This window comes from Mastomys coucha, unplaced genomic scaffold (genome assembly GCF_008632895.1).
Source record: "Mastomys coucha isolate ucsf_1 unplaced genomic scaffold, UCSF_Mcou_1 pScaffold7, whole genome shotgun sequence".
NCBI classification, from domain to species: domain Eukaryota; kingdom Metazoa; phylum Chordata; class Mammalia; order Rodentia; family Muridae; genus Mastomys; species Mastomys coucha.
Window position 1 is genome coordinate 42,347,026 of NW_022196913.1, and position 12,774 is coordinate 42,359,799.

Consider the following 12,774-nt stretch of genomic DNA (forward strand, 5'->3'; position numbering starts at 1 on the left):
TGTTTTATTGCTATGGACCATGGAAGAGACACCAAGACCAAAGCAACTCTGAAGCATTTAATTAGGGGCTTGAGTACAGTTTCAGGGGCTTAGTCCATTATCATGGCGGGGAGCATGGGGGCCAGGCAGCTGTGGTGCTGGAGAAGTACTGAGAGTACATTTTGGTCTGCAAGTGGTGGTGGGAGTGAATGGTGTCACAGGCATCTGAAACCTCAAATCTCACCCCCAGTGACACATTCCCACCAACAAGGCTACAGCTACTCTAACAAGGTCACACTTCAGAATCCTTCTAATCCTATCAAAGAGTTCCTTCCACTCCCAGTGACCAAGTATTCAAATATATGAGCCTATATATTTGACCATTCTTATTCAAACCATCACACGCAGGAATGATGCTTTGGAGAAAGGAACCCTCAAATTTCCTTAAGGCAGTAGATGGCTGGATTATGGAGCAAGGACTTGAAAAACCTGTCCACAGAATAGGAGTCAGCAAATAAAACATGCATATGTGTGTACTAGGGAACACTATATAGCTTCAGAATAAGTTCCAGAAACTAGTAGCCAGTAGCCAGTACATCGCCTACTTAATTAAGACTGTATCAAGGTGCTGTGTGGCCTCAACAGTCTCTCAATCTAGTGGGGAGTCAGGGGAAAGGACGCATGCCTGAAGAAGGTTTTAGAGGTAGGATAAGTATTCAATAATTATAACGTCGATGTGAGAGATGGTGAAAGCGGTGGAGTTAAGTCATGAAGGACATAAAGGGTCAGATTCAAGGGGGCAGGAGATGGAAACAGCACAGTAGTCACACAAGAATGGTGATGGGAGACAGGGTTCCTGAGGTGCAGCCAGAGGAGGAGGAGGAAGAAGCAGGGGCCACAGCCAATCTTTGCCTTGCCCCTGGGCCCATAAGGTGAGACCCCAGCTGCGAAGCAAACCTTCAGCCAGCCTCTGGCTCCTGTTTAGTTTGCGGCCTGGATTTCCAGTCTTCTGCCCAGTCCTTAGGCTATGCTGGTCACTCTTCTCCAAGGCCTTGTCCCATCAACTACCCTTTGCTTCCCTTCAGCTCTGGCCTTAGCACGTGCCTTCTCAGCACATGCTATGCTGATTCTTCAACCAGCCGTGCAAGCTCTGCCTGCCTCTCCGCAAACCTGCTGTCCCTCTTACTGTTGTTTTGAGACAGGATTTCACTGTGTATCCCAGTCTGGCCTCAAACTCACTACGTAGTCTATGTTAGCCTCAAACTCATGACAGTCCTCTTGCCCCAACCATTAGAGTACTGAATTTAAGGCATGTACCATACTTAGCCTTAACCCTCTTACTGCTACTGCCTTAAGGTGACTACCCTGCATTCAGAACTCTGCTCAGCATCTGGAAGCCTTCTCTTAGTGTTCACAGCTAGCAAGTTACCACATACTCTTCACTTTACCAAGGAGATCACTTCGTGGCCTCATTCCCCCTTGATGGCCACAGTCACTGTTTGTCACAGTTTCTCTTGCTTCAATAGCTTCACAGTCTTCCTGATTTTAGTGTCACCTCCATCAGCCCACCTGTGTATCACCTAAGGGGTCTTTCCAAAAGAGCAAGTTCCACATCACTCCCTGACCGGAGTCCGTCCAGGAGCTCTTGGGGATCGAGTTTAAGTTTGCTAGGTTGCTGGTCATTGTTCTTCATGAGCATCCTCATCTTTGGCCAGAGGAAGAGCTTGGCTTCAAACGTGTCTCGTGGGTCCAGGATTGTTGGCCATCTACAGCCTACATGTGTTGGGCATGTCTGGCTTTCCTCTTTTAACCTGGAACTACCCAGTCAGGGGTGGAGATTCTGCTCAGGGCCAGGATTTCTGTCAAGTCTTCCCAGAGTCCTCTCTACCAGCCGGGGCCACTTCTACCAGCTCCTCCAGCCACAGGACCATTACTCTGTGCAGGGGTTTTGAACAGTTCCTCATCTAACTTCCTATAGAGAAGTATCCATTGTATTTCTACCTCCCTTTCTTCACCTCCTCAGCATCTTGCTCACAGCCTGCCACACAGTTTATCAAAAACATCTAATGATTCTTTTTTAAAACATGTTTATTATATAGTGTTCTGCCTGCATATATGCCTTTATGCCAGAAGAGGGCGCCGGGTCCCATTATAAATGGTTGTGAGCCACCATGTGGTTGCTGGGAATTGAACTCAGGAACTCTGGAGGAGCAGTCAGTGCTCTCAACTTCTGAGCCATCTCTCCAGTCCCATCTGATTATTCTTCCTCCCTTTAAGCAGTTTAACTATATAATTAATTAACTAATTAATTAATTAAGATGAGGTCTCTCTAGTGTAATTCTGGCTATTCTGGGTCTCACTCTGGAGACCAAGCTGGCTACAAATTCACAGAGATCCACCAGCATCTGCTGCCTCAGAGTTGGGATTAAAGTTATGCACCACCATGACTAGCTTCCTCTTCCTCTTCCCCCTTAAATGAAGATATCTATCTATCTATCTATCTATCTATCTATCTATCTATCTATCTATCTATCTATGGATATAGATATATGAAGAAGCAAGAACTCCTGGGAGTGGAACGGTCTCCAAGGGAGAAATGTTGCATTTAATGTTTCTTAAAGGACTGGCTCGTAAGCTGCTACCTCCTTGAACCATGTACTAAGGTGGGTGTTTGTATTTTGAGATACCCACCATAGATGAAAACAGGGAGATTTCTCCTAGCAGACACCTCAACTCAGAGCTTCTGCACAGGGCCCTACTTTTGGACAGCCTGTGCGAGCTTTCTTTCACTTGCTTCATCCCATCTGTGTGCAGAGTCTAGACTCAGCTGTCTCTTTAATAGTTACCTTCCCCCAGCATGTTCGGTTTTCCTAGAGGATCCCAGGAAGTCAAGGACATGAATGATAATGGTGTTTCCTCACACTGGGTCATGACAGGAGACACTGCTAGGGCTGCGGCTCTTTAGCTGGTCACAAATTATATTCGATGTTTTTATATTTTTAAATTATTCTGATTTTTATCATCTTTAGAGGGCTTTATTGCTGTGAAGAGACACCATGACCTTGACAACTCTTATAAAGGAAAACATTTAATTGGGGTTGGCTTACAGTTTCAGAGGTTCAGTCCATTATCATCATGGCAGGAAGCATGGTGGCATACAGCAGACAAGGTCCTGGAGAAGGAGCAGGGAGTTCTACATCTTGATCCAAAGGCAACAGGAAAGAAACTGTGTGCCACACTGGGCATAGCTTGAGCATAGGAGACCACAAAGCCTGCCTCTACCAGAATACACTTTCTTTAACAAGGCCACACCTACTCCAACAAGGCCACACCTCTTTATGGCCAAGCATTCAGAGTCAAGGTGGGGGAGTGTGGGGGTGGGTGGCATTCGTATTTAAATCACCATAACTACACTCCTATTTTTCTTTAAAATACATTAGTTGAATTGTTGAACAAGGCAATCTAGCCCACCCAGTGCTGGCTGGGCCTCCCCTGCCCCTTGCTCCTCTCCCTCCAGGTCATCCACACCCAACCAGGTCATGAGACCCCTTTCCCAAAGACAGGGGCTGTCTGAACCCCATGGGGGTTCTGGTGGACCACTCTGTCCAAGTGTTCTAAGACTTGAGCAAACAACATATTTTCTGTTTTCAAGTTCATGGAGGACCTGCTGGGTAGAGTTCTCCCACAGACAGAAGTGTGATCACCTGAATTGTTCAGCATGTCCTTCAGAATGTACACCACACATACTCCCTCTTGTGCCTGACTGATTTAAGCGGAACCCTGACTTTGGTGAGATGAAACTATTTCTGCACTTCCACGGACAGAATATGTTGATTAATAGCAACCCTTCCAGCCTTGTTTAAGGATTTGACAAAGAAATGGAATGGGGCAAACAGGAGACCAAGCAGGAAATAACTTCACTAGGTCACAAGTTTGAAGAGCAAGCATGAGTATTTGATTCACATTTCCAAAACCGACATTTTGAAAGGGCTGAGAAGTAGTAGTAAGACTTGTAGTCTTAGTGCTATGGAGATGGAGACAGGAGGACTCCTGGGCTCACTGGCCAACCAGCCTAGCCTATTTCGTAAGTTCTAGGCCAGTGAGAGACCCTGTGTCCAAAAATGACATGGATGACTCCTAGGGAGGAACACCTAAGTTTGTCTTCCATCTTAGACACTCAAACACACACACACACACACATACACACACACACATACACACACACACACACACATACATACATACACATGCACACACACACAAATAAATTAACATAACTTCAGGAATGAATATTTAATCTCATATTACTACTGTCAGTTCACATGGAAATAGAACACTCTTTATGGTGGCCCTCAAGGTGACTTATCAAGGTCATGGACTTTGAGTGATTATCTAATCTTGGTCTGTAAGAAAGAAGGAAAATTATGTAAAAATAGGGGGTAAAGAATAAAATGGTGATTACAGTGAAAACGCATGCCGTTATTTAGCATTTTGTCTCTCACTTTCAAGAACTTATCATTCATATCAAACTATGAGACCCTAAAATGATGAAACTTTTCAACACAGTGTGTGGACCATTCTCAGTGTGGACGGCCCTCCGTGAGGACCGCCTTCCGTGAGGACCGCCTTCCGTGAGGACCGCCCTCAGTATGGACCATCCTTGATGCATGTGAATAAAATACAGTGCCACAGTCCCATTATATTTAATAGGCTCCTAATTTACTTAGGTCAAGATTCAGCTTTGAAATGAAACCTACAAAATCTTCTTGCACATGATGAAGCAAAAATCAGACATCTGGGGTAGAGATGGCTGAGTGGCTGAGAGGGCTTGCTGTTCTTACAGAGGACCAGAGTCTGGTTCCCAGAACCCACGTCAGGTGGCTCGCCACAGCTTGTAACTCCAGTTCCTAGCCTCTGGCCTCTGTGGTTACCTACACTCACGTGTATATACCCACGCATAGACATATATATATATATGCAAAATAAAAACATATTCTAAAAAGTTAGACATCTAGAGACACCTAGGACTATCTCTCTTAATCTGAAAATTCAACTGTTCCTACGGCCAGAGACAAGTGAACATACCAGAACCATACTTTTAAAAGATGCAGAGGAATTCTAAGGCTGAACTTTTTTTTTTAATAATTATTTATTTATTTAATGTACATGAGTATGTCATAGCTGTCTTCAGACACATCAGAAGATGGCATCAGATCTCATTATGGATGGTTGTGAGCCACCATGTGGTTGCTGGGAATTGAACTCAGGACCTCTGGAAGAGCAGTCAGTGCTCTTAACCACTGAGCCATCTCTCCAGCTCCCTAAGGCTGAACCTGTCAGACCTGAGGTCAGCAGGTCAACCAAGACTTCAGAGTTATTCACAGATGTAGCCTGCAGGGGCTTTGTTGTTTTCACACAAATGGGCTTACCAGCTGAGAGTGCCTTGAGAACTCTTTCCCTTGTATCAAAGTCAATAAATCCATATATATAAGCCTCAAACTCCATGCAAAAATAAATGTGATAAGTAAACAAACGTTTCAACTGGTAAATGTGTAAAATTATGTAAAAACAATGCAAAATAATTCTAGAAATAAATCCCATGGTTTGTTTCTACAACACAAGAGAAATTTTATGCTGTTTTGGAAATCAAAGCTCCTGAGCAGATTTAAACTAGTGTTTGCAAGGTGATCATATAAAATAGCTATGATTTTTTTTTTAAATATTTATTTATTATTATAAATGAGTACACTTTAGCTGTCTTCAGATGCACCAGAAGAGGGCGTCAGATCTCATTACAGGTGGTTGTGAGCCACCATATGGTTGCTGGGATTTGAACTCTCGACCTTCAGAAGACCAGTCGGTGCTCTTATCTGCTGAGCCATCTCACCAGCCCAATTTTTTTTTCTAACATTTCAATTTTAGTATATGTACTGCTGAAGCCAGAACCCAACTGTTTTTACAGTCAATCCACAAGGTGGTGTACATACGCACTGGACTACATCACTGACCAAGATTCTTCCAAAAAGAGAGATTTCAAGGTTTCATGCAAATCAGGGTCATTTTATATGCATGTAGAAGGTAAGTGTTTTTTATTGAAGACAAGCACCTTGCTCATAACCCTTTAGAATCCTGACTACAGGGGGATGGCTCAGCCCTTAAGAACACTGACTGCTCTTCCAAAGGTCCTGAGTTCAAATCCCAGCAACCACATGGTGGCTCACAATCATCCATAATGAGATCTGATGCCCTCTACTGGTGTGTCTGAAGACAGCAACAGTGTACTTATATATAATAAATAAATCTAAAAAGAATCCCGATTATAGCTTCTGAGAGGGCAGCCAGACTGGCCTTCTAATTCAGGCTCCACAAAAACCTAAGAGTAATGAGATAAAGTGGAACGTGCCTGTAATCTCAGAGCTCAGGGGCATTTGGTGGAAGGAGCTTGTATTGCAATCTGTACTGCATAGTAAAGCATAGGGTGATGTGTGTTTAAAAAGCATATGAAACCATCTCAAAAATAAGATTAAAAAAGAAATCTGGGGCTAGCAAGATGGCTCAGCAGGTAAGAGCACTGACTGCTCTTCCGAAGGTCCTGAGTTCCGATCCCAGCAACCACATGGCTCACAACCACAACTACCTGTAATGAGATCTGATGCCCTCTTCTGGTGTGTCTGAAGACTGGAGCAAGCGGGACTGGAGCAAGCAGGGCCGGCAGAGGTCCTGAGTTCAACTCCCAGCAGCCACACACATGATGGCTCACGGTCATCTGTACAGCTACAGTGTAGTGTACTCATACACATAAAATAAATAAAATAAATCTTAAAAAAAAAATTCTGAGCCAGGCAGTAGTGGCACACGCCTTTAATCCCAGCACTTGGGAGGCAGAGGCAGGTGGATTTCTGAGTTTGAGGTCAGCCTGGTCTACAGAGAGAGTTCTAGGACAGCCAGGGCTACCCTGTCTCATAAAACAAACAAACAAACAAATCTGTTTTTGACACCAGATCTTGCTAAACTTTGCAGACTGATCTCCAACTTAGCTGGGGTTTTAGGGATGTGACACTATGTAAGGCCTACAAGAAAACTTTCATCGAGCAACTACTTTATACTAGGAAAGCACAATATACTTCATATTTATCTTCTTATCTTAAATAAAAATATAAGGGGAGGAAAAATTAAATGTATTATTTACTATATGTATTTTAAAGACATCATTTTTTTTTTTTAAACAGAAGGAAAACTTACCTTGGCTTTCTGGCTTTCTCTCTGGGCGTTCTAATTAAACCTTCCAAATGTCTATTCCTCTCTTCCAAACTAAAGAAAGAAACAATTGCATCTTATACAAAAATGTACTTTTCTAGATGAAGATTTTGTAGATTCTTTGGAGACTTAGTTACTGTTCTATTACTGTGAAAAGACCCCATAGCCCAGGCAACAAAAGAAAGCATTTAACTGGGGGCTGGTCTACAGTTTGAGAGGGTTAGTCCATTATCATCATGGCAGGAGGCAGGCAGGCCTGGCACTGAAGCAGTAGATCAAAGTTTTACATATTAATCCACAAGCAGCATGCTGAGAAAGAGAGAGACATTCAGCCTGGCATAGGGTTTTAAAACCTCCAATCCCACCCCAAGTGACACAATTTCTCCAGCAAGGCCATGTCTTCTCCAGCAAGGCCAACCTCTCCCAAACAGTTCCACTAACAGTGAACCAAGCCTTCAGACGTAAGAGCCTATGGAAGCCATTCTCATTCAAACCACCATAGGAACTGAGCATTTTTCTGGCAACTCAGAACTCTTGGTTAATTTTTCTCTTTACAGGTTCCAGGACTAAAGATAAGAATAGATTTGTAAATAAGAAAACATCTAATAAAAATAAATAAATAAAATTTTAAAAAGGTTTATGATTTGTTAAAAAAAAAAGAATAGATAGTAGCAATATATAGCATGCCATTTAGCTATTTTTGTTTGCACAGTGCGTGCACTGTAATAAAGCCCTAGGGTAGTGTGGTAACAGAGCTCCTGGTCTGGAGCTCTGTTACCACAGAAAAATGCCTAGTGGTGTCACAGCATGGTTACAGCATTCTGTTGGTCTGGCTGAGATTGGTCTGTTTTCTATTCTTATGCAGAGAGAGAGAGAGAGAGAGAGAGAGAGAGAGAGAGAGAGAGAGAGAGAGAGAGAGAGAGAGAGAGAGAGGCAGACAGGCAGACAGAGACAGAGAGAGAGATCCAAGCAAAAGAGACATTTAGAATCTCTAATAGACTCTTCAGGGCACATAGTCAACATGCTAAAAAAAAAAAAAAAGTTAAAACCAAACAGTACTAAAAGCTACAAGCAAAAAAAAGACCAACTCACCTACAAAGGTAAACACCAATGCATCAAACCTCTGACCAGGAAAGAACGGAATGATTCAAAGGTAAGTACAGTGCATCAAACCTCTGACCAGCAAAGAACGGAACAATTCAAAGGTAAATACAGTGCATCAAACCTCTGACCAGCAAAGAACAGAATGATTCAGAGGTAAATACAGTACATCAAACCCCTCAAAGGAAGCCCTAAGTCCAGAAGAATGGAATGATAGATTTCAAGTCCTAGAAGCAAATTAACTTCCAAATAAGACTGTTATATCCAGCAAATTGTCTGGATATTTCAAGACAAATATACACTAAAGCAACTCAAGACCACCAAGCCAGTATTGCAAAGGATAATTAAAGGAACCTTAAATACAGAGGAGGAAGAGTCTGAACCAGGAGCCCAGTAGACCCAAACCCCTCAGATGGATAGGAGAGATAGACAAGAACAAGTAATAATCCAGTTAACCAGAAACCAACCAATCAAGTCACACAGCCCCCAACAGTCACCCTAAGTGTAAGTGGGGTAAAGTCCAATTAACCAATTAAGACACAGAATGGCGGGCTGGAGAGATGGCTCAGTGGTTAAGAGCACTGACTGCTCTTCCAAAGGACCTGAGTTCAAATCCCAGCAACCACATGGTGGCTCACAACTATCTGTAATGAGATCTGATGCCCTCTCCTGGAGTGTCTTAAGAGAGCTATGGTGTACTTGCATATAATAAATAAATAAACCTTAAAAAAAAAAAAGACACAGAATGGCTGCTTGGATTAAAAAGGAAGATTCAAGTTTCTTCTGTCTCTAGGAAATGCATCATAATGGCAAAAACCAGTCACAGATTGAAAGTGACAGATGGAAGTCAATTTACCAAGTAAATGAAAGTCAAAAAACCAGGCCCACAGGGTTCAGGAAACACCAAAGGTGGGCAGAATGTAGGGGTCAGTGAGCTAGCTCAGAGGACAACAGCTCTTGCCACGCAAGCCTCAACCTGAGCTCAATCCCCAGAACCCACACCCACAGTAAGAGGAGATAACTGACTCTCTTTGACCTACACACACACACACACACACACACACACACAGAGAGAGAGAGAGAGAGAGAGAGAGAGAGAGAGAGAGAGAGAGAGAGAGAGAGAGAGGCAAGTCTGTGTGAATATAAAACACACACTAATTAATTGAGAGAAAACAAAAATCCAAACAAGATATAAAGCAGATGTTTTTAACCTAGTTTAGGTTGTAACATAGATCACTTTGTACCCTTAGGACTGTGACCGACATTTAGTACCATTATTTAAGATGTTAGAACACTTTCTATGCCTGAATTTCTTCTGCTTCTAATGTTGATAATCATTTTGAGAAATTGATAAGCACACAGAATGATCTCTGTATTTGCAGTGCACTGTAGAAACAAGGTAAGGGAGCTCTTGTCTTCCCTCTTCCTAACTTGGATCTGGCATAAACCCTGATACCCCAAACTTCTAGCCCACCTCTGCCATTTTGTATACCCAGATGTTCAAAATTTGGATTTGGAACAGAGAATAAGATAGAGTGACTCTTAGCTCCTTCTATTGATCTTTGTCTTCTAGATTCCTGTTCTCCAAGTTTTATGCTTTCACAATCAACCAGGCTAGGCTAATCAGCTCATCCCTTCTTAGGAAGGATGTGAAAGACTGGAGTCTGGGGGACAGGTTGAACTGTTTCCTGGCAGTTCTATTGTTTGGGATTGCACAATAACTTTTGTTGATTTGCTTGGTTTTCAGTTTTTGAGACAGAGTGGGTTCTCTGTGTAGCCCTGCCTGTCCTAGAACTCCATCTGTAGACCAGGTTGACCTCAAACTCAAAGATCCATTGGCACTGCATTCCTGAGTGCTGGGATTAAAGATGTACCAGCACACCTAGCTGCCCAAGAAGTGTAAGGCGAGGCAGTCCCACGTGGAGAAGGCTGGGTCACACTGGAAGGTCCATGTCCTGTGTATTGCAGTAGTGCCAAGGCCAGCTCATTGGAGCCAGCATGTCTATGCACAGCTGCCTCTGTCAGTGGTAAGGTTTATCATTTGTGTGGGTTTGCAAGCAGATGCTCAGGTGACCATATGTGTGGGGCTGATCTTTTCCCACTATGGTCAGGCATCCTCTGACAGGCAGGTATCATGAACTCTGGGGAGTGGAGCTGTGGGGCAGGTGATGTCCTGCCAGGAAAAGGCTAGCTATAGGGTGGCTCCCTGGGGTAAGTGGCTTGGCAAGCAACAGTTGCTGGCACTTAGCAGTTCCTCTTTACCCTGTGGGAATGACACTGCCACAAAGCTGTCACTGAAGTAGGAAGGAAGTCTTGTGTGCTGGTTCCCATTGCTGGGCTGTGGTCTAGCTTCCAAATGGGCCCATACGTGCTCACCAACTGCAGAGGACACTGCCTGCTTAGTTCTGGGGCACAGGGTGACCTTTGGCAAAGTTGCTGGCCAACTGAGTGCCATGCTTGATATGGGGGTTCTCAGTACCAATTTGCCCATCAGCCCCCCCAGGAGTCTGCTGTGTGGTGGCTATCTGTCCACCAGGTGGGAGGGGGTGGTGGAGGCAGTGTGGACAAGCCCAGGTCTGCTCTGTAGATCCATTGTTGGCACAGGCAGGGTGGTAGTTCCACCCAGAAGAGGGGGATGGAGCTGGTGCTGGTGGGGACGCAGTGAAGACCCCGCTGATTTCTTATGAGAGAGTCAGTTGGAGAGAATAAAGCCTTTGACTTCTTGTGTCTCCTTCTGGGGAGCGAGCATGGCTCACCATAGCTCTACCACCCACAGGGGGTGGGGCCATGGTTGCCTCTTGTAAGAGCTCTTCCGTGGAAGACAGGAACAGTACCTCAAGGCCTAGCAGCCAGGTTACCCAAGGCCAAGGAAGATTTTAAAAAATAACTGAAATCCAAGATCGTAAGTCTCAAACTGCCTGAGATACTTTTGCTTTGGATTAAATATAAACTGGTGGTACCTTTTTAGGAAGTTCGTTGGATACCAAAATTCTCAGAAAAAGCTGTAAAACTCTTGTAGACAGCGAAAGGCAAGGAAGCAGTCTGTCACAAGTCAGGCTGTGCCAGATCTGACTGCGTGTCCCCAGAGGAAAGAAGTAATAAAGTAGCTTATTCTGAACCAGGTCGGGGGACATAGTTTTAGTCTATACTAAAGGATACACGCCCTGTTATCCTATTTCTAAGTCAAAGAAAAAAAAATCTTAGAAGCCAGAGAATAAAACATCAGTAAATATTCAAAAAAATTTAAAAATTAGTTTTATTAACTTACTGCGCAATCTGAGAATGGGATATCTCAAGTCTTTGGTCAGCACATTTGATAATTTCTTCATATGATGTTACCTTGAGAGAGTAAATATTTTCTATAAATATAAGTATTTGTATGTAATTTTATTTTCTCCCTTTTAAAATCTTTACAAGTTGAAGTTTCGTTATTTGATGGAAATAAATGAAAACTTTACAACAGATAAAATGTCCTTTTTCTATTTTGATATCAGAATCTGAATAACAACAGTGTTAAACCCACTCATGATACTGGAAATAGAGAGTCCCAGACACTCACTGTAATCTACTGTCTTCCACACAATGACACAGGGGCCAGGTAAGGATTATGGTCTATTAGGTTAAATTAATGCAGTCTTGGTTGGCTTATGCCTGCAATTTCAGCACTTGTGAGGCTGAGGCAGTAGAATTCAGATTCCAAGACCAGACTGGGCCACATATGGAGACATTATTTCAAAAAACCAAAAGGATGGGCTGGTGAGATGGCTCAGCGGTTAAGAACACTGACTGCTCATCTGAAGGTCCTGAGTTCAAATTCCAGCAACCACATGGTGGTTCACAACCATCATAATGAGATCTGACGCCCTCTTCTGGTGTGTCTGAAGACAGCTACAGAGTGTTTACATATAACAAATAAATAAATCTTTGGGATGGAGCGAGGAGGAGCGACAAGAGAAGAAAAGGTGTCTGAAGACAGCTACAGTGTACTTACATATAATAATAATAATAATAATAATAATAATAATAATAATAATAATAAAAACAAAATGCTGGGCGGTGGTGGCGCACGCCTTTAATCCCAGCACTTGGGAGGCAGAGGCAGGCGGATTTCTGAGTTCGAGGCCAGCCTAGTCTACAGAGTGAGTTCCAGGACAGCCAGGGCTATACAGAGAAACCCTGTCTTGAAAAACAAAAAAACCAACCAACCAAACAAACAAAAAAAAAACAAAATGAAAACAAACAAAAAGTAAAAATACTAAGTTGGCAAGATGCTTAATTATCTTAAAGGCAGAGTAATGAAATTAAGACTGTAAAATGCCTGCACCAAGGTTCTTGGGCACTTCCCAGCTACCCAGCTAATGGGGGCATTTAACACGCTTTGGGAGGTAGGAGGGACCATTAGGGGTAAAAGTGGCTGGGCAAACCTCAGATCCCTTT

General features: G+C 43.2%; 1 protein-coding gene across 6 annotated transcripts in view; it reads right to left on the bottom strand.

Moving 5' to 3' along the window:
* Positions 1-4,257: 4,257 nt before the first annotated feature.
* Cage1 (cancer antigen 1) overlaps positions 4,258-12,774 on the bottom strand; it is a 38,100-nt gene continuing 29,583 nt past the window's right edge. For all 6 annotated transcript variants that reach the window (XM_031358073.1, XM_031358071.1, XM_031358072.1 and 3 more), the window contains 3 exons: positions 11,606-11,676; positions 7,222-7,290; positions 4,258-4,382 (listed from right to left, as the gene is read on the bottom strand). In XM_031358073.1, coding sequence (XP_031213933.1) covers positions 4,298-4,382; positions 7,222-7,290; positions 11,606-11,676 — 225 coding nt within the window. In that variant the 3' untranslated portion in view covers positions 4,258-4,297. The remainder of the gene's footprint in view (positions 4,383-7,221; positions 7,291-11,605; positions 11,677-12,774) is intronic.